The sequence below is a fragment of the Hemitrygon akajei genome, chromosome 16 (assembly GCF_048418815.1).
Source record: "Hemitrygon akajei chromosome 16, sHemAka1.3, whole genome shotgun sequence".
Classification (NCBI taxonomy): domain Eukaryota; kingdom Metazoa; phylum Chordata; class Chondrichthyes; order Myliobatiformes; family Dasyatidae; genus Hemitrygon; species Hemitrygon akajei.
Genome location: NC_133139.1, coordinates 86559840 through 86580391, shown reverse-complemented (window position 1 = coordinate 86580391; position 20552 = coordinate 86559840). Strand labels below are relative to the sequence as shown.

General features: G+C 49.0%; 1 protein-coding gene and 1 long non-coding RNA gene across 2 annotated transcripts in view; one reads left to right on the top strand and one right to left on the bottom strand.

Annotated features, from left to right (window-relative positions):
- The first annotated feature begins 435 nt into the window (after window positions 1-435).
- Window positions 436-20542, top strand: clpp (caseinolytic mitochondrial matrix peptidase proteolytic subunit). Its single transcript, XM_073069357.1, has 7 exons — window positions 436-494; window positions 1865-1966; window positions 2769-2840; window positions 2919-3015; window positions 4315-4502; window positions 11144-11249; window positions 20297-20542. Exons 1-7 carry the CDS (start codon window positions 474-476, stop codon window positions 20452-20454), a joined length of 744 nt encoding a protein of 247 aa, XP_072925458.1. The 5' UTR covers window positions 436-473; the 3' UTR covers window positions 20455-20542.
- Window positions 14516-20552, bottom strand: part of LOC140740252 (uncharacterized) — a 29094-nt gene continuing 23057 nt past the window's right edge. Inside the window, exon 3 of the long non-coding RNA XR_012101815.1 lies at window positions 14516-14826. This is a non-coding gene — a long non-coding RNA (uncharacterized lncRNA). The remainder of the gene's footprint in view (window positions 14827-20552) is intronic.

The window sequence follows — 20552 nt, the reverse complement described above, 5'->3', positions numbered from 1 at the left end:
TCAGGGTTGTATATGGTGACATATACGTACTTTGATGATAACATTTACTTTTAACTTTTTAATGCAAAAAGATCATTACGATCTTGCACTTTCTTTGTAGCTGTTACATTTTATTCTGCAGTTGCGTACCTTGTTCTACCCCAATGCACTGTTTATTGACTTAATCTGTATGAAGCTTTTCACTGTATCTCAATACACGTGACAATAAAAAATCAATTCAAATTCAATTTCCTCCAGCGTTTAGGGGTGCTTCTCTCTCACACAACTGTGAATACTCTCCGCCTCCCTCTCCCTCGTCAAATCGCATATACCCTCATTGAGATCTTTCACCCCTGTGATCAAACTCCCAAATGGTGGCAGCGGGTGTTCTAAATAAGCAGACAGAAGACTGGTTGCTTTGGAGACGGGGAAGAATCTACGTCCGGGTCACGTCATTACTCGGGGAAGGTTGGATATCCGGGTCAAAGAGCGACATGGCGCTGCAGAGGTTGAGAGTGAGTAATGGGCACGTTTAGATGTGGAGCAAAGGACACGGCGCCAGATTATACAGAGTGGTTGCACGCGTTTTATATAAATGCATATCTTAAAGTAAATCATGATTGCACGAGCGAAAAACCTGTACCTGCAAAGTTCCAGTATCTGACCCAGTTTGTTATCCTCTGTATCTTCCTGTGGCTCATTGGGTCTCTCCGAGTCAGGGGGTGGCAGCTGCAAGTCCCACTCTAGCCTGCCAAGAGACAGTATTGACGGAGTGCCACACTGTTGGAGGCGCTGCCCTTTGAATTCAATGTTACATTGAGACCCAGGTCTGCTAGCTCAAGTAGGCATTTAAGATCCCATAGAGTACTGTACTGAAGGTAGCAAGTCCGTGGTATCCAATGATCTCTTCGTTATTCAATATTATTCAAACAGCATCTGGCCCAATTATTAACACAGTAACTGCACTTTTTAAAGAGATGCAAATTATGCGATGAAATTGCTAGGTCTATTTATTTTATCTTTTTATGGAATGTTTCTTTGCTAAGCATGTTGCTTGTCCATGTATTTAGTAACTGTCTCCCTATTTTATTTTATTTTCCTGCCAATGAGGCTTTTTCAACTTCCCTCGAGCCTGTGATCTGTGTTTGTGGCAATACCTAAGGATGGTCCTTGCTTTTAGGCTCAGATCCAGCAGTAACTGATTGGAAGCTGCCCAAAGTCAGATCAAGCCTTGTGCATTTGAGCAAAAATAAACTGCTGGAAGAACACAGCGAGTCAAGCAGTGCCTGGAATGGTTAGCATTTTGTGTCAAGGCCCACGTATCAGGTTTCAAATATTGATCACGACTTTGCTTCCATAGATGCTGCTTGACCAGCTGCGTACTTTCTGATGTTTAATTTTTTTTACTCCAGCTCCTATTATCAGTTGCTTGAGCCCGTGGAACATTTGAGACGTTCGTCCACCAGTTGGAACTGGATTTGAGTGAAGCTGACTCTGACATGGGCTAGCAGGTTCCTGATCATTGGAGAAAGGCAATAAAGCTGGCCTTGTCAACAGCGCCTGCACTTTGGATGCAAGGTGATGTTACGTGGTGAGACCAACAGCATCCAGAGCAAGAGCAGTTGGAGTGGGATTGATGGGGTCACTCAGCTCAAGAGCAGCAGAAGCATTTGAGCTGAATGGACTCCTGCTGTCCCATGTGAGTTCCCAGTGATTGTTCAACTAGATCATTGCTAGGATCAGCCAGAGGAGGAACCCAGTCTGTTGAGGTAACAGAGCACAAGGCTGGACGAGAGGATAACGGAGAGAGAACGACCTTGTATGATAGTGTTAGAACCTTCTTAAATTTATTACAATACCCACCTGTGTTTATCTTTTATTATAGATGTTTGTGCACCATTCTAGGAGTCTCATGGCAGGATGCAGGAAGATACATCAGACTTCGAGCTGTAATCGTCCATTAATCCCTATCGTCATTGAACAAACAGTAAGTACTCTGAGGGGACAATGCCATTCGTGAATGGTATAACGCACAACTGCCAGTATTGTCCATTCAACTAATGTACTCTGGGCTTCAGTATCATCCAGTGGCTCTGTACAACTGCCTTGTTAGCTGTCTTGGTGTATCCAAGTTCTTCCCCCTTATTCCTGACCTATCTTCTTCATACTGCTGTAATCTTCTCCTGAATTCCACCCCCCCCCCCCCCCCCCCGGTTCTGCTCCCACTTATTGGAAACTGCAGATGTCTCTGAGGTTGTAAGTCTGGAGGAAGTTCCGGAAATGGGAGAACAAGACTGCTGGAAGGATTTGAACACAAGGACAATGGTTCTAAATTTGCCACAACATTCACAAAGTGCTGGAGGAATTCAACAGCTGGGGAGCATCTATGGAGGGGAATGAGACTGTTTAATCTCCCTCTACAGATGCTCCCTGACCTGCTGAGTTCCTCCAGCATTTTGCGTAAGCTGCTCAAGATGTCCAGTATCTGCAGAATCTCTTGTATTTAAAATTTGTGACTTTGTGTAGCCAGGAGCCAGTAAAGGTAAGCCCGCTGGATAAGTGAATGGAACTTGGTGCGAGTTGGAACATGCAGCCACAGAACTATGGACAAGCTGATGGAACGAAGACCATGGGTTTCATAGAATCACAGTAACTGAAGCATGGGGCATAAAGAACTGCTCTGAGTCAGGGCTCAGGTCTTGATGGTCATGGTTAGAGTTTTGCCTGAAAACTGATTAAGTTGGCAAACGAGCAATCACCTGTGCCCAGTAATCATCTTTTTTATCTAGGGTCGCGGAGAGCGAGCTTATGATATCTACTCAAGGCTACTGAGAGAGAGAATTATTTGTGTCATGGGACCGGTGAGTATTGATTATTTTAACTGTCTCCTTGTTTTGCCTGTGCTGGCCAACTTCCCTAACTGTGTGTGTTCCTCTCAGATAGATGATAACGTTGCCAGTTTAGTCATCGCTCAGCTTCTGTTCCTTCAGTCAGAGAGTAACAAGAAGCCGATCCACATGTACATCAACAGTCCTGGTGAGCTCAAGCATATGAAACCTTGTCTGTCACTGCATCGGCCATCTGTGTGAAAGAGCCCCTGGGATAGTACAGTGTGTGTTTTGCACTGATACTGGGGATAGTGTCACTGTGAGTTCATTCCCATATCCATTGTGCCTTAAAAATCTGACAACCCAGGATCCGTTTGTTCAGAAATCCCGATGGTGCAGCATTCAGCTCACTCACTGGCCGGCTGTCCTGACCACACAAGCATGCATGTACGTTTCAGCTTGTTTGACAGGCTGAACCTCATCAGCTTCCATTTCAGACACTCCCTTTAAACCAGGGATTCCCAACCTTTGTGATGCCATGGATCTATACCATTATGCCAGCCAGCGGGGTAGTGGCATCCACACTCGACTTCGAGGCGAGTGGTCCCGGGTTCAAACCGGGCCAGTTCCTTGCATGCTTTCCATCCATGCTGGGTTGAGCGCGAGCTAGCAGCTTGGCCTTTTTAAAAAAAAAACACAGATAAATGGCAAGGTTGCTGCCCGATGTGCCACACAGTACAGAGAGAAACAAAAACAATCCCAGTAAGCAAGGGGTCCGTGGACCCCAGGTTGGGAACCCCTGATCTGAACTCTCACATGCCCAGATTCTGCATGGTGTGACGGTGGGTGAATGGAAATAATACCTAGACAGGAGAGATCAGTCTCAATGCAGACAGAAACCTGTGTGTGTTGGCCAGGCGGAACAGTGACAGCTGATAGAGCCACCCCCTCATTGCTGGACACTTGAGGTTCAGTCCTGTCTTCACGTGCTGTCTGTGTGGAGTTTGCACATTCTCCCTGTGTCTTTGTGGGGTTCCTGTTGTTTCACTGGTCACCGTGTGGTTGAATCTCAGGTGGGGGTTGGTATGGTGGCTGATGAAAATGGAAGGAGAATGGAAGAAAAGGATTAATGTATAATGGGTGGTTGATGGTCAGTATAGACTCGTTGGGCTGAATGGCCTGTGACTCTGAGTTTGTGCTTTATGCAAAAGTTGAGCCAACTCTGATTAATACAGTGAGCTGTTTAACAACTATTAGAAAATGCTGGAGGAACTCAGCAGGTCAGGCAGCATCTGTGGAAAAGAGTAAACAGTCAATGTTTCAGGTCCTGAAGAAGGGCCTCAGCCTAAAGCATCGACTGTTTGCTCTTTTCCACAGATGCTGCCTGACCTGCTGAGTTCCTCCAGCATTTTGTGTGTGTGGCTTGGATTTCCATCGTATGCAGGTTTCCTCGTGTTTAACAACTGTGTTTTCTTTATTGCACCCCTACCTCCTCCTCCTCCTCCAGGTGGTGTGGTGACAGCCGGCCTGGCCATTTACGACACCATGCAGTATATCCTGAACCCCATCTCCACCTGGTGCGTGGGGCAGGCTGCCAGCATGGGCTCCTTGCTACTGGCTGCAGGCTGCCCGGGAATGAGGCACTCGCTGCCCAACGCTCGCATCATGGTCCACCAGCCCTCGGGAGGGGCATCTGTAAGTCCTTTCCTTCAACAACACACCTGTAGGGGAAATGTTGTCAATCTTAGGTTGCTGGTCTGTTTCTGGGTTGAACGTGGTGAGGTGAGGGTCTGTTTCTGGGTTGAATGTGGTGAGGTGAGGATCTGTTTCTGGGTTGAACGGGATGGGTGAGGGTCTGTTTCTGGTTTGAACGTGGTGAGGTGAGGGTCTGTTTCTGGGTTGAACGTGGTGAGGTGAGGGTCTGTTTCTGGGTTGAACGGGATGGGTGAGGGTCTGTTACTGGGTTGAACGTGGTGAGGTGAGGGTCTGTTTCTGGGTTGAACGTGGTGAGGTGAGGGTCTGTTTCTGGGTTGAATGTGGTGAGGTGAGGGTCTGTTTCTGGGTTGAACGGGATGGGTGAGGGTCTGTTTCTGGGTTGAATGGGATGGGTGAGGGGCTGTTTCTGGGTTGAACGTGGTGAGGTGATGGTCTGTTTCTGGGTTGAACGGGATGGGTGAGGGTCTGTTTCTGGGTTGAACGTAGTGAGGTGAGGGTCTGTTTCTGGGTTGAACGGGATGGGTGAGGGTCTGTTACTGGGTTGAACGGGATGGGTGAGGGTCTGTTTCTGGTTTGAACGTGGTGAGGTGAGGGTCTGTTTCTGGGTTGAACGGGATGGGTGAGGGTCTGTTTCTGGTTTGAACGTGGTGAGGTGAGGATCTGTTTCTGGGTTGAACGGGATGGGTGAGGGTCTGTTTCTGGGTTGAACGTGGTGAGGTGAGGGTCTGTTTCTGGGTTGAACGGGATGGGTGAGGGTCTGTTACTGGGTTGAACGGGATGGGTGAGGGTCTGTTTCTGGGTTGAACGGGATGGGTGAGGGTCTGTTTCTGGGTTGAACAGGATGGGTGAGTGTCTGTTTCTGGGTTGAACGGGATGGGTGAGGGTCTGTTTCTGGGTTGAACGGGATGGGTGAGGGTCTGTTACTGGGTTGAACGGGATGGGTGAGGGTCTGTTACTGGGTTGAACGTGGTGAGGTGAGGGTCTGTTACTGGGTTGAACGTGGTGAGGTGAGGGTCTGTTACTGGGTTGAACGTGGTGAGGTGAGGGTCTGTTTCTGGGTTGAACGGGATGGGTGAGGGTCTGTTACTGGGTTGAACGTGGTGAGGTGAGGGTCTGTTTCTGGGTTGAACGTGGTGAGGTGAGGGTCTGTTTCTGGGTTGAACGGGATGGGTGAGGGTCTGTTACTGGGTTGAATGTGGTGAGGTGAGGGTCTGTTTCTGGGATGAACGGGATGGGTGAGGGTCTGTTTCTGGGTTGAACGGGATGGGTGAGGGTCTGTTTCTGGGTTGAACGTGGTGAGGTGAGGGTCTGTTTCTGGGTTGAACGGGATGGGTGAGGGTCTGTTACTGGGTTGAACGGGATGGGTGAGGGTCTGTTTCTGGGTTGAACGGGATGGGTGAGGGTCTGTTTCTGGGTTGAACAGGATGGGTGAGTGTCTGTTTCTGGGTTGAACGGGATGGGTGAGGGTCTGTTTCTGGGTTGAACGGGATGGGTGAGGGTCTGTTACTGGGTTGAACGGGATGGGTGAGGGTCTGTTACTGGGTTGAACGGGATGGGTGAGGGTCTGTTACTGGGTTGAACGTGGTGAGGTGATGGTCTGTTTCTGGGTTGAACGTGGTGAGGTGAGGGTCTGTTTCTGGGTTGAACGGGATGGGTGAGGGTCTGTTACTGGGTTGAACGTGGTGAGGTGAGGGTCTGTTTCTGGGTTGAACGGGATGGGTGAGGGTCTATACTGGGTTGAATGTGGTGAGGTGAGGGTCTGTTTCTGGGTTGAACGTGGTGAGGTGATGGTCTGTTTCTGGGTTGAACGGGATGGGTGAGGGTCTGTTACTGGGTTGAATGTGGTGAGGTGAGGGTCTGTTTCTGGGTTGAACGGGATGGGTGAGGGTCTGTTTCTGGGTTGAACGGGATGGGTGAGGGTCTGTTTCTGGGTTGAACGTGGTGAGGTGAGGGTCTGTTTCTGGGTTGAACGTGGTGAGGTGAGGGTCTGTTTCTGGATTGAACGGGATGGGTGAGTGTCTGTTTCTGGGTTGAACGTGGTGAGGTGAGGGTCTGTTTCTGGGTTGAACGTGGTGAGGTGAGGGTCTGTTTCTGGGTTGAACGTGGTGAGGTGAGGGTCTGTTTCTGGGTTGAATGGGATGGGTGAGGGTCTGTTTCTGGGTTGAACGTGGTGAGGTGATGATCTGTTTCTGGTTTGAACGTGGTGAGGTGAGGGTCTGTTTCTGGGTTGAACGGGATGGGTGAGGGTCTGTTTCTGGGTTGAACGGGATGGGTGAGGGTCTGTTTCTGGTTTGAACGTGGTGAGGTGAGGGTCTGTTTCTGGGTTGAACGGGATGGGTGAGGGTCTGTTTCTGGGTTGAACGTGGTGAGGTGAGGGTCTGTTACTGGGTTGAACGGGATGGGTGAGGGTCTGTTTCTGGGTTGAATGTGGTGAGGTGAGGGTCAGTTTCTGGGTTGAACGTGGTGAGGTGAGGGTCTGTTTCTGGGTTGAACGTGGTGAGGTGAGGGTCTGTTTCTGGGTTGAACGGGATGGGTGAGGGTCTGTTACTGGGTTGAACGTGGTGAGGTGAGTGTCTGTTTCTGGGTTGAACGGGATGGGTGAGGGTCTGTTTCTGGGTTGAACGTGGTGAGGTGAGGGTCTGTTTCTGGGTTTGAACGTGGTGAGGTGAGGGTCTGTTTCTGGGTTGAACGTGGTGAGGTGAGGGTCTGTTTCTGGGTTGAACGGGATGGGTGAGGGTCTGTTACTGGGTTGAACGGGATGGGTGAGGGTCTGTTTCTGGGTTGAATGGGATGGGTAAGTGTCTGTTTCTGGGTTGAATGGGATGGGTGAAGGTCTGTTTCTGGGTTGAATGTGGTGAGGTGAGGGTCTGTTTCTGGGTTGAACGTGGTGAGGTGAGGGTCTGTTTCTGGGTTGAACGTGGTGAGGTGATGATCTGTTTCTGGGTTGAACGTGGTGAGGTGATGGTCTGTTTCTGGGTTGAACGGGATGGGTGAGGGTCTGTTTCTGGGTTGAATGTGGTGAGGTGAGGGTCTGTTTCTGGGTTGAACGGGATGGGTGAGGGTCTGTTACTGGGTTGAACGTGGTGAGGTGAGGGTCTGTTACTGGGTTGAACGGGATGGGTGAGGGTCTGTTTCTGGGTTGAATGTGGTGAGGTGAGGGTCTGTTTCTGGGTTGAACGGGATGGGTGAGGGTCTGTTTCTGGGTTGAACGTGGTGAGGTGAGGGTCTGTTTCTGGGTTGAATGGGATGGGTAAGTGTCTGTTTCTGGGTTGAATGGGATGGGTGAGGGTCTGTTTCTGGGTTGAATGTGGTGAGGTGAGGGTCTGTTTCTGGGTTGAACGGGATGGGTGAGGGTCTGTTTCTGGGTTGAACGTGGTGAGGTGAGGGTCTGTTTCTGGGTTGAACGGGATGGGTGAGGGTCTGTTTCTGGGTTGAACGGGATGGGTGAGGGTCTGTTTCTGGGTTGAACGTGGTGAGGTGAGGGTCTGTTTCTGGGTTGAACGTGGTGAGGTGAGGGTCTGTTTCTGGGTTGAACGGAATGGGTGAGGGTCTGTTTCTGGGTTGAACGGGATGGGTGAGGGTCTGTTACTGGGTTGAACGTGGTGAGGTGAGGGTCTGTTACTGGGTTGAACGGGATGGGTGAGGGTCTGTTTCTGGGTTGAACGTGGTGAGGTGAGGGTCTGTTTCTGGGTTGAACGGGATGGGTGATGGTCTGTTTCTGGGTTGAACGTGGTGAGGTGAGGGTCTGTTTCTGGGTTGAACGGGATGGGTGAGGGTCTGTTTCTGGGTTGAACGTGGTGAGGTGAGGGTCTGTTTCTGGGTTGAACGGGATGGGTGAGGGTCTGTTTCTGGGTTGAACGGGATGGGTGAGGGTCTGTTACTGGGTTGAACGTGGTGAGGTGAGGGTCTGTTTCTGGGTTGAACGGGATGGGTGAGGGTCTGTTTCTGGGTTGAACGGGATGGGTGAGGGTCTGTTACTGGGTTGAACGTGGTGAGGTGAGGGTCTGTTACTGGGTTGAATGGGATGGGTGAGGGTCTGTTTCTGGGTTGAATGTGGTGAGGTGAGGGTCTGTTTCTGGGTTGAACGGGATGGGTGAGGGTCTGTTACTGGGTTGAACGGGATGGGTGAGGGTCTGTTTCTGGGTTGAATGTGGTGAGGTGAGGGTCTGTTTCTGGGTTGAACGGGATGGGTGAGGGTCTGTTTCTGGGTTGAACGGGATGGGTGAGGGTCTGTTTCTGGGTTGAACGTGGTGAGGTGAGGGTCTGTTACTGGGTTGAACGTGGTGAGGTGAGGGTCTGTTACTGGGTTGAACGGGATGGGTGAGGGTCTGTTTCTGGGTTGAACGTGGTGAGGTGAGGGTCTGTTACTGGGTTGAACGGGATGGGTGAGGGTCTGTTTCTGGGTTGAACGGGATGGGTGAGGGTCTGTTACTGGGTTGAATGTGGTGAGGTGAGGGTCTGTTTCTGGGTTGAACGGGATGGGTGAGGGTCTGTTACTGGGTTGAACGGGATGGGTGAGAGTCTGTTTCTGGGTTGAACGTGGTGAGGTGAGGGTCTGTTTCTGGGTTGAACGGGATGGGTGAGGGTCTGTTTCTGGGTTGAACGTGGTGAGGTGAGGGTCTGTTTCTGGGTTGAACGGGATGGGTGAGGGTCTGTTACTGGGTTGAACGTGGTGAGGTGAGGGTCTGTTTCTGGGTTGAACGGGATGGGTGAGGGTCTGTTACTGGGTTGAACGGGATGGGTGAGGGTCTGTTTCTGGGTTGAACGGGATGGGTGAGGGTCTGTTTCTGGGTTGAACGTGGTGAGGTGAGGGTCTGTTTCTGGGTTGAACGGGATGGGTGAGGGTCTGTTACTGGGTTGAACGTGGTGAGGTGAGGGTCTGTTTCTGGGTTGAACGTGGTGAGGTGAGGGTCTGTTTCTGGGTTGAACGGGATGGGTGAGGGTCTGTTACTGGGTTGAACGGGATGGGTGAGGGTCTGTTTCTGGGTTGAACGTGGTGAGGTGAGGGTCTGTTTCTGGGTTGAACGTGGTGAGGTGAGGGTCTGTTTCTGGGTTGAATGTGGTGAGGTGAGGGTCTGTTTCTGGGTTGAACGGGATGGGTGAGGGTCTGTTACTGGGTTGAACGTGGTGAGGTGAGGGTCTGTTTCTGGGTTGAACGGGATGGGTGAGGGTCTGTTTCTGGGTTGAATGGGATGGGTGAGGGTCTGTTTCTGGGTTGAATGTGGTGAGGTGAGGGTCTGTTTCTGGGTTGAACGGGATGGGTGAGGGTCTGTTTCTGGGTTGAACGTGGTGAGGTGAGGGTCTGTTACTGGGTTGAACGGGATGGGTGAGGGTCTGTTTCTGGGTTGAACGGGATGGGTGAGGGTCTGTTTCTGGGTTGAATGTGGTGAGGTGAGGGTCTGTTTCTGGGTTGAATGGGATGGGTGAGGGTCTGTTTCTGGGTTGAATGTGGTGAGGTGAGGGTCTGTTTCTGGGTTGAACGGGATGGGTGAGGGTCTGTTACTGGGTTGAACGGGATGGGTGAGGGTCTGTTTCTGGGTTGAATGTGGTGAGGTGAGGGTCTGTTTCTGGGTTGAACGGGATGGGTGAGGGTCTGTTTCTGGGTTGAACGTGGTGAGGTGAGGGTCTGTTACTGGGTTGAACGGGATGGGTGAGGGTCTGTTTCTGGGTTGAACGGGATGGGTGAGGATCTGTTACTGGGTTGAATGTGGTGAGGTGAGGGTCTGTTTCTGGGTTGAACGGGATGGGTGAGGGTCTGTTACTGGGTTGAACGGGATGGGTGAGAGTCTGTTTCTGGGTTGAACGTGGTGAGGTGAGGGTCTGTTTCTGGGTTGAACGGGATGGGTGAGGGTCTGTTTCTGGGTTGAACGTGGTGAGGTGAGGGTCTGTTTCTGGGTTGAATGGGATGGGTGATGGTCTGTTTCTGGGTTGAACGGGATGGGTGAGGGTCTGTTTCTGGGTTGAATGTGGTGAGGTGAGGGTCTGTTTCTGGGTTGAATGGGATGGGTGATGGTCTGTTTCTGGGTTGAACGGGATGGGTGAGGGTCTGTTTCTGGGTTGAATGGGATGGGTGAGGGTCTGTTTCTGGGTTGAATGTGGTGAGGTGAGGGTCTGTTTCTGGGTTGAACGGGATGGGTGAGGGTCTGTTTCTGGGTTGAACGGGATGGGTGAGGGTCTGTTTCTGGGTTGAACGTGGTGAGGTGAGGGTCTGTTACTGGGTTGAACGGGATGGGTGAGTGTCTGTTTCTGGGTTGAACGGGATGGGTGAGGGTCTGTTACTGGGTTGAATGTGGTGAGGTGAGGGTCTGTTTCTGGGTTGAACGGGATGGGTGAGGGTCTGTTACTGGGTTGAACGGGATGGGTGAGAGTCTGTTTCTGGGTTGAACGTGGTGAGGTGAGGGTCTGTTTCTGGATTGAACGGGATGGGTGAGGGTCTGTTTCTGGGTTGAACGTGGTGAGGTGAGGGTCTGTTACTGGGTTGTCCAACTGCATGACACTTTTTCAGTGGCCTTAGTAATACAGTTACCAGAGCTGCAGGAAGCTTATAAAACCATTTGGAATGAGGGAACGTGTACACTGTGAACAAACTGTGACTGCTGGTGTGTGACATTTTTTCACAGGGCCAGGCCACTGACATCGCCATTCAGGCAGAAGAGATCCTCAAAATTAAGAGGCAGATTAATAATATTTATGCCAAGCACACCAAGCAGCCACTCCCAGTGATCGGTAAGTTTTGGTACAGTGCCAAGTCAAAATGAAGTGATCTTCGTCTTGTCACCAGGACCCATGTTACTGCCAGTGGACAATCTGCTAGACTGCCATCTGGGATTGATCCTGTGTGCCTCACTCGGGTTTCAGACTGACAGATTGTTCGAAATCTGAAAGGCACAGTATCCCAATAGTGAATTTATTTTGTGTTTGTCCACAGGGTCATGGTGTCACAGCTGAGAGAATCAGAATCAAGTGTATTATCACTGGCATATGTCGTGAAATTTACTACATTGCATTATTAGTACTATATAGTATTTGCTATATAGTATTGTGCAAAAGTCTTAGGCAACCTAGTGCTGTATGTGTGTATATATATATATATATATATATATATACACACACACACACACACACAGTATGTCATAAGATTTTTGCACAGTGGTGTATATATAATAAATAAAATAAGGAGTCCAAACAGTGAGCCAAAATAGAGAGGTAATGTTCATTGGTTGGGTCATTGTCTATTCAGAAATCAGATAACAAAGCAGAACAAGTTATTCCTAAAATATTGAGTGTGTGTCTTCAGGCTCCTGCACCTCCTCCCTGACGGTAGTAATGAGAAGTGAGCATGTCCTGGGTGATGGGGGTCCTTCATAATGGATATCATCTTTTTGAGGCATCACCTATTGAAGATGTCCTCGATGGTGGGGAGGCTAGTGCCAGTGATGGACTAGCTGAGTTTGCAAGCCCCTTCAGCTTTTATCTAATCCTGTGTAGTGGCCCCTTCCACACCAGATGGTGATGTAACCACAGTACATCTGTAGGAATATGCTCGTTCTTTGGTGACATACCAATCTCCTGAAACTCCCAATGAAATGCTGCTGGGATGCCTTCTTTGAAATTGCATCAATATGTTGGAGCCAGGATAGATCTTCAGAGATGTTGACACCCAGAAACTTGAAACTGCTCACTCTTTACACTTCTGATCCCTTGCTGGAGATTGTGTGTTTGTTTAGTAACTTGCCTTTCCTGAAGTCCAAAGCGTTTGGGTAAAAAACTGTCCGGACATGGGTCAGACTTGCATCTTAACCTGATGTCAGCTCAGTTTTGTGAGGGGAAAGAAGGTGGTGAAGGAGAGAGGGAAGGTGTGACGGGAGAGAAGGTGGTGAAGGAGAGAGGGAAGGTGTGACGGGAGAGAAGGTGGTGAAGGAGAGATGGAAGGTGTGACGGGAGAGAAGGTGGTGAAGGAGAGAGGGAAGGTGTGACGGGAGAGAAGGTGGTGAAGGAGAGAGGGAAGGTGTGACGGGAGAGAAGGTGGTGAAGGAGAGAGGGAAGGTGTGACGGGAGAGAAGGTGGTGAAGGAGAGGGGGAAGGTGTGAGGGGAGAGAAGGTGGTGAAGGAGAGAGGGAAGGTGTGACGGGAGAGAAGGTGGTGAAGGTGAGAGGGAAGGTGTGAGGGGAGAGAAGGTGGTGAAGGAGAGAGGGAAGGTGTGACGGGAGAGAAGGTGGTGAAGGTGAGAGGGAAGGTGTGAGGGGAGAGAAGGTGGTGAAGGAGAGAGGGAAGGTGTGACGGGAGAGAAGGTGGTGAAGGTGAGGGGGAAGGTGTGAGGGGAGAGAAGGTGGTGAAGGAGAGAGGGAAGGTGTGAGGGGAGAGAAGGTGGTGAAGGAGAGAGGGAAGGTGTGAGGGGAGAGAAGGTGGTGAAGGAGAGAGGGAAGGTGTGAGGGGAGAGAAGGTGGTGAAGGAGAGAGGGAAGGTGTGACAGGAGAGAAGGTGGTGAAGGTGAGGGGGAAGGTGTGACGGGAGAGAAGGTGGTGAAGGAGAGAGGGAAGGTGTGACGGGAGAGAAGGTGGTGAAGGAGAGAGGGAAGGTGTGACGGGAGAGAAGGTGGTGAAGGAGAGAGGGAAGGTGTGACGGGAGAGAAGGTGGTGAAGGAGAGAGGGAAGGTGTGAGGGGAGAGAAGGTGGTGAAGGAGAGGGGGAAGGTGTGACGGGAGAGAAGGTGGTGAAGGAGAGAGGGAAGGTGTGACGGGAGAGAAGGTGGTGAAGGAGAGAGGGAAGGTGTGACGGGAGAGAAGGTGGTGAAGGAGAGAGGGAAGGTGTGACGGGAGAGAAGGTGGTGAAGGAGAGAGGGAAGGTGTGAGGGGAGAGAAGGTGGTGAAGGAGAGGGGGAAGGTGTGACGGGAGAGAAGGTGGTGAAGGAGAGAGGGAAGGTGTGAGGGGAGAGAAGGTGGTGAAGGAGAGAGGGAAGGTGTGAGGGGAGAGAAGGTGGTGAAGGAGAGAGGGAAGGTGTGACGGGAGAGAAGGTGGTGAAGGAGAGAGGGAAGGTGTGAGGGGAGAGAAGGTGGTGAAGGAGAGAGGGAAGGTGTGACGGGAGAGAAGGTGGTGAAGGAGAGAGGGAAGGTGTGACAGGAGAGAAGGTGGTGAAGGTGAGGGGGAAGGTGTGACGGGAGAGAAGGTGGTGAAGGAGAGAGGGAAGGTGTGACGGGAGAGAAGGTGGTGAAGGAGAGAGGGAAGGTGTGACGGGAGAGAAGGTGGTGAAGGAGAGAGGGAAGGTGTGAGGGGAGAGAAGGTGGTGAAGGAGAGAGGGAAGGTGTGACAGGAGAGAAGGTGGTGAAGGTGAGGGGGAAGGTGTGACGGGAGAGAAGGTGGTGAAGGAGAGAGGGAAGGTGTGACGGGAGAGAAGGTGGTGAAGGAGAGAGGGAAGGTGTGACGGGAGAGAAGGTGGTGAAGGAGAGGGGGAAGGTGTGACGGGAGAGAAGGTGGTGAAGGAGAGGGGGAAGGTGTGACGGGAGAGAAGGTGGTGAAGGAGAGGGGGAAGGTGTGACGGGAGAGAAGGTGGTGAAGGAGAGAGGGAAGGTGTGACGGGAGAGAAGGTGGTGAAGGAGAGAGGGAAGGTGTGAGGGGAGAGAAGGTGGTGAAGGAGAGGGGGAAGGTGTGTGAGGTGGAGAGGGGTGTTGTAGAGGGGGAAGGTGTGTGAGGTGGAGAGGGGTGTTGTAGAGGGGGAGAGGAGACTGAAAACCAGCCGCTTATCACATACACTTTGTTTTGAGTCATAAGCAGTATTTTATCATTCTATGAGAGAGGAACATAACTGTCCATTGATAATTGAACTTGGGGAATTACTTGGCAGTTCAGAATCAACCTCATCATTGTGGGCCTGAAATCACACACAGACCAGACCAGGTAGATCTTCCCTAAAGGACATCACTGGACTAGATGTATATGTACTTGCAGCATGACTGACGTTAGCAGTTTATTTGACAAACTGAGTTGAACTCAGATATCAGGATTGGTTTATTATTATCACAGGTACAAAGATACAGTAAAGAGCTTGTCACAAAGCCACAGTAGTGTAGCGGTTAGCAGGACACTGTTACAGTTCGGGTTATCGGAGTTCAATTCTGATGTCATCTGGAAGAAGTTTGTATGCCCTCCTCGTGACCATGTGGGTTTCCTCTGAGTGCTCCGGTTTCCTCCCACGGTCCAAAGATGTAGCTTAATTGATGATTGTATGCTGTCCTGTGAATAGGCTAGTGTTAAATCGGTGGGCTGCTGGGCGGTGTGGCTCGTTGGGCCTGTTCCACTCTGTATCTCTAAATAATATTTTTGAGAGATCAGATCATTACATAGTGCATTGAACTAGAATAAGGCAAAACAGTAACATTGCAGAACAAAGTGTAGAAGCTACAGAGAAAGTGCAGTACAGGTAGACAATAAAGTGCAAGATCATAATGGCGCACATTGTGAGGCAAAGCGTCCATCTTATTGTACAAGAGGTCCAATATAAAGTGAGATGAAAGCCTGGTGGTGGATTATCAGTCAGGGTCACGAGTTCAGCGCAGTACAGTGGGTGCAGCCAGTAAAACTGCAGTCACACAGCTCCTTTCAGTCCCGACCTCCGGAGTTTGCACATTCTCTGTGACCACAGAGGTTCTGGTTTTCTCCCACATCCCAATGATTGCAGGTTGTTAGATTATTTTGCCATTGTAAATTTCCATTATTGTATCTTGTGGTGTGGGTAGAAGTGTGAGGAGAATCAGAATCAGGTTTATCATCACCAGCAGGTGTTGTGAAATTTATTAACTTAGCAGCAGCAGTCCAATGCAATACGTAATATAGAAGGGAAAAAATAATACAGGGAATAAATAAGTAAAAATCAATTACAGTATACGTATATTGAATAGAATAAAAATCGTGCAAAAAAGTAGAAGTAATATATATTTTAAAAGTGAGGTAGTGTCCGAGGGTTCAATGTCCATTTAGGAATCGGATGGCAGAGGGGAAGAAGCTGTTCCTGAATTGCTGAGTGTGTGCCTTCAGGTTTCTGTACCTCCTACTTGATGGTAACAGTGAGAAAAGGGCATGCCCTGGATGCTGGAGATCCTTAATAATAGATGCTGTCTTTCTGAGACACTGCTCCTTGAAGATGCCCTGTGTACTTTGTAGGCTAGTACCCAAGATGGATCCGACTCAATTTACAACCCTCTGCAGCTTCTTTGGTCCTGTGCAGTAGCCCCCCCCCCCCCCCCCCCCCCCGCCGTACCAGTCGGTGATGCAGCCTGTCAGAATGCTCTCCATGATACATCTGTAGAAGTTTTTGAGTGTATTTGTTGACATACCAAATCTCTTCAAACTCCTAATGAAGTATAGCTGCTGTCTTGCCTTCTTTATAACAATTGATATGTTGGGACCAGGTTAGATCCTGGGAGATCTTGACATCCAGGAACTTGAAACTGTTCACTCTCTCCATTTCTGATCACTCAATGAGGATTGGTGTGTGTTCCTTCATCTTACTGACGTTGAGTGCCAGGTTGTTGCTGCGGCACCATTCCACTAGTTGGCATATTTCACTCCTGTACGCCCTCTCGTCACCATCTGAGATTCTACCAACAATGGTTGTATCATCAGCAAATTTACAGATGGTATTTGAGCTATACCTAGCCACACAGTCATGAGTAGTGAGTAGAGCTGTGGGCTAAGCACACACCCCTGAGGTGCACCATTGTTGATCGTCAGTGAGGAGGAGGTGTTATCACCAATCCGCACACATTGTAGTCTTCCAGTTAAGAAGTCGAGGATCCAGTTGCAGATGGAGGTACAGAGGCCCAGGTTCTGCAACTTCTCTATCAGGATTGTGGGAATGATGGTATTAAATGCTGAGCTATAGTTGATGAACAGCATCCTGACGTAGGTGTTTGTGTTGTCCAGGTGGTCTAAAGCCATGTGAAGATCCAATGAGATTGCATCTGCTGTTGACCTATTGTGGCGATAGGCAAATTGCAATGGGTCCAGGTCCTTGCTGAGGCAGGAGTTCAGTCTTGTCATGACCAACCTCTCAAAGCATTTCATCACTAGATGTAAAGACAAAGTACACTGCAGATGCTGTGGTCAAATCAACACGTACAACACGCTGGAGGAACTCAGCAGGTCGAGCAGCATCCGTGGAAACAAGCAGTCAACGTTTCGGGCCGAGACCCTTCATCAGGACTGACGAATTCATATCCATATCCATGTCACAAATAGATCACCCTTTAATTCAGTGAATATGGATTGATTTTGTGGGATCAGACTCCCATACCTGAGGAACTGAGCTGATGAGCCTCCAGTGCACTTAATACAAAGCAGGTATAGTGCCCATAAAAAGTATTCAACTCCCCCTTGGAAGTTTTCATGTTTGGTTGTTTTACAATGAATCACAGTGGATTTAATTTGGCATTATTTGACTGATGAATAGAAAAGGACTCTTTCATATCAAAGTGAAAACAGATCTCTATAAAGTGATCTGAATTAATTACAAATATAAAACTCAAAATAATTCATTGCATAAGTATTCAGCTCCTTTAATATGACAGACCAAATCATCACTGACACAGTCAGTTTTAGAAGTCACATAATTACTTAAATAGAGATCACCTGTGTGCAGTCAAGGTGTTTCAGTTGATTGGAGTAAAATACACCTGGATCTGGAAGGTCCAATTGCTGGTGAGTCAGTATCCTGGCAAAAACTACACCATGAAGACAACACTCCAAGCAACTCTGTGAAAAGCTTATTGAAAAGCACAAGTCAGGAGATGGACATAAGAACATTTCCAAGTCACTGAGTATTCCTTGGAGTACACTAACTGGAACATCAACTGTTCATCAATTGGAAGTCAATCATCAAGAAATAGAAAGAATATGGCACAGTTGTAAATCTTCCTAGAGCAGGCCATCCTCAAAAACTGAGTGACTGTGCAAGAAGGAAACGAGTGAGGGAGGCCACCAAGAGACCTGTGACAACCCTGGATAAGCTTCAGTGTCTGGGATGGGAGAGTCCAAACATACAACAGCTGTTGTCCGGGTGCTTCACCAGTTGCGGATTTTTGGGAGGGTGGCAGAGAGAAGGCACATGAAATCTCAGCGAGATTTTGCCAGAAGGAATGTGGGAGACTCTGACGTCAGCTGGAAGAAGGTTCTCTGGTCTGATGAAACCAAAATTGAGCTTTTTGGCCATCAGACTAAATAATATGTTTGGCGTAAGCCAAACTCCACACATAATCAAAATCACACCATCCCTTCTGCAAACGTGGTGGCTAAATCATGCTGTGGGGATGCTTCACTGCAGCAGGGCCTGGAAGGCTTGTGAAGGTAGAGGGTAAAATGAATGCAGCAAAATACAGGGAAATCCTGGAAGAAAATCTGATGCAGTCTGCAAGAGAACTGTGAGTTGGGAGATTTTTTTTCCCAGCAAGACAATGACCCCATGCATAAAGCCAAAGCTACACAGGAATGGCTTAAAACAACAAAGTTAACATCCTGGAGTGGCCAAGTCAGAGTCCAGACCACAATCCAATTGTGAATTTGTGGCTGGACTTTAAAAGGGCTGTTCACTCATGATCCCATGCGACCTGACAGAGCTTGAGCAGTTTTGTAAAGAAGAATGGGGAAAAATTGCAGTGTCCAGATGTGCAAAGCTGATAGAGACCTTTCCACACAGACTCAAGGTTGTAATTGCTGCCAAAGGTGCATCTACTAAATACTGACTTGAAGGAGGTGAATACTTATGCAATCAATTATTTTGTGTTTTATATTTGTAATTATAGAGATCTGTTTTTACTTTGATGCAAAAGAGTCTTTTACTGTTGATTAGTGTCAAAAAAGCCAAACTAAGTCCACCGTGATTCAGTGATGTAAAACAATAAAACATGAAAACTTCCAAGGGGAGTGAATACTCTTTATAGACACTGTATACCTTCCTTGGGTATAGAGACCAATCTTGATCCAAGTGTGTAGTGTCAACAATTGAGAACATCCAGTGCAGCTGCTGGTTCTCCAGGGTACCTACAGTACATTAGCTGTAGTGTTGTTGCGTGGTTGCCTCTGCATTCCATGGCCATGAGATAATAAATAGTGGCTGAAATGGAGGCAGCCATCCATATGGCCATTGGCTGTGTAGTTGGCATTCTGGGGTCTTGTACCCTCCCACTGCCTCAGGAAGTTAGCCCTCCCACCGCAGACAGAAGATACAAAACCTTAAGAATATGCAAGACCATAAGATACAGGAGCAGAATTAGGCCGTTCAGCCCATCAAGTCTGCTACACTACTTCATCATAGCTGATCAGTTTCCCCCTTAGTCCCAGTCTCCTGCCTTCTTCCTGTATCCCTTCATGCCTTGACTAATCAAGACCTGTCAGCCTCCGCTTAAATGTACCCAATGACTTGGCCTCCACAGCCACCTGTGGCATCTAATTCCACAGATCAGATTGACCATTCTCTGGCTCAGGAAATTCCTTCTCATCTCTGTTCTAAATGGACGTCCCTCTAATCTGAGGCTGTGCCCTCGGGTCCTAGACACCCAAGACATCCTCTCGACATCCACTCTATCGAGGCCTTTCAATATTCGATAGGTTTCAGTGAGATCCCCCCCCACCCCCATTCATCTGAATTCCAGTGGGTATAGACCCAGAGCCATCAATCGCCAAGCTCAAGGACAACTTCTATCCCACTGTTGTAAGACTTTTGAATGGACTCGATCTCTATCTATCTCATCATCAAAGTCAAATTTATTGTCAACGTGCATATCTTACCATATAGTATCTTGAGATTCATTTTCTTGCAGGTATTTATGGGAAAACAAATACAATAGAATTTATGAAAAACAATGCATTAAGACTGATGAGCAGCCAGTGTGAAAAAGAAGAGAAATTGTGCAAATAAAGACTAAGTAACACTGAGAACAAGAGTTGTAGAGTCCCTGAAAGTGGGTCCATGGGTTGTGGAATCAGTTGAGAGTTGAGGCAAGTGAGTTATCCACGCTGGTTCAGGAGCCTGATGGCTGTAGGATAATAAGTGTTCCTGAAACTGGTGTGGGACCTAAGGCTTTTATTTTTAACCTCCTTCCCGATGGTAGTAGTGAGAAGAGAGCATGGCCTGGTTGGGGGTTGTCCTGGACGATGTATGCTGCTTTCTTGTAACAGTGATCCATGTAAATGTGCTCAATGGTGGGAAGGGCTTTGCCTGTGATGGACTGAGCTGGATCCATCACTTTCTGTAGACATTTCTATACTGTTTCCAGAGCAGGCCTTTGCACCTTATTGTCTACCTGCACTGTAACTAGCTCTGAGCCTCTGGAGACGCACCGCAGAGGCTCAGAGGAAACGCGCCGTGCGCAAGGCTCGAGCTACCTCCACTTCCACTGCAGCACCTACCCTCATGTGTCCCACATGTGGGCGAGCTTTCAGGGCCCAGATTGGCCTCACCAGTCACCTCCGAACCCACAGTCACAAACCCTCCACCTAACAGAAGTCGTGGTCGTCTTCGACTCCGAAGGACGAATAACAACAACTAGCTCTATATTCTGTATTTATTTTGTCCTGTATGGAATACTGTACAAAACAGAAGTTTTTCACTGTGCCTCAATACATGTAAGGTGCTACTGCAAAAAGCCACTTTCCATGGCATTTACACCCTCAGTATACAGGCGAACGGTAATAAACTTAAATATGTGGGAATAAAACAAACAATCTCCAAACTGTAAGTGAGCTGCCCGTATCTGTCACTCTCACAGCTGTGTTACTTTGCAGAAGGAGCGATGGAACGGGATCGATATATGAGCCCCGTGGAGGCTCAGGAATTCGGGATAATCGACAAGGTCCTCGTTCACCCTCCACACAACGGGGAGGATGAGCCACAGCTCGTTCACAAGGAGGAAGCTACCGCACCGGGCAATCCCGAGCCCTGAGCTGCGAGCTCCGTCTGACGCACCTTCTCCCAACTTCTCTGCCGCATGTAGATCAACACTTTTTATTAAAATATTTTTTGACAAAGAAGCCTCTCAAA

Coding starts and splice junctions, on each gene's coding strand:
- clpp (XM_073069357.1), top strand. CDS start 474: ATGGCGCTGCAGAGGTTGAGA. Junction 4,503..11,143: donor AGCCCTCGGGAGGGGCATCT/GTAAGTCCTTTC, acceptor ATTTTTTCACAG/GGCCAGGCCACTGACATCGC. Junction 11,250..20,296: donor GCAGCCACTCCCAGTGATCG/GTAAGTTTTGGT, acceptor GTTACTTTGCAG/AAGGAGCGATGGAACGGGAT.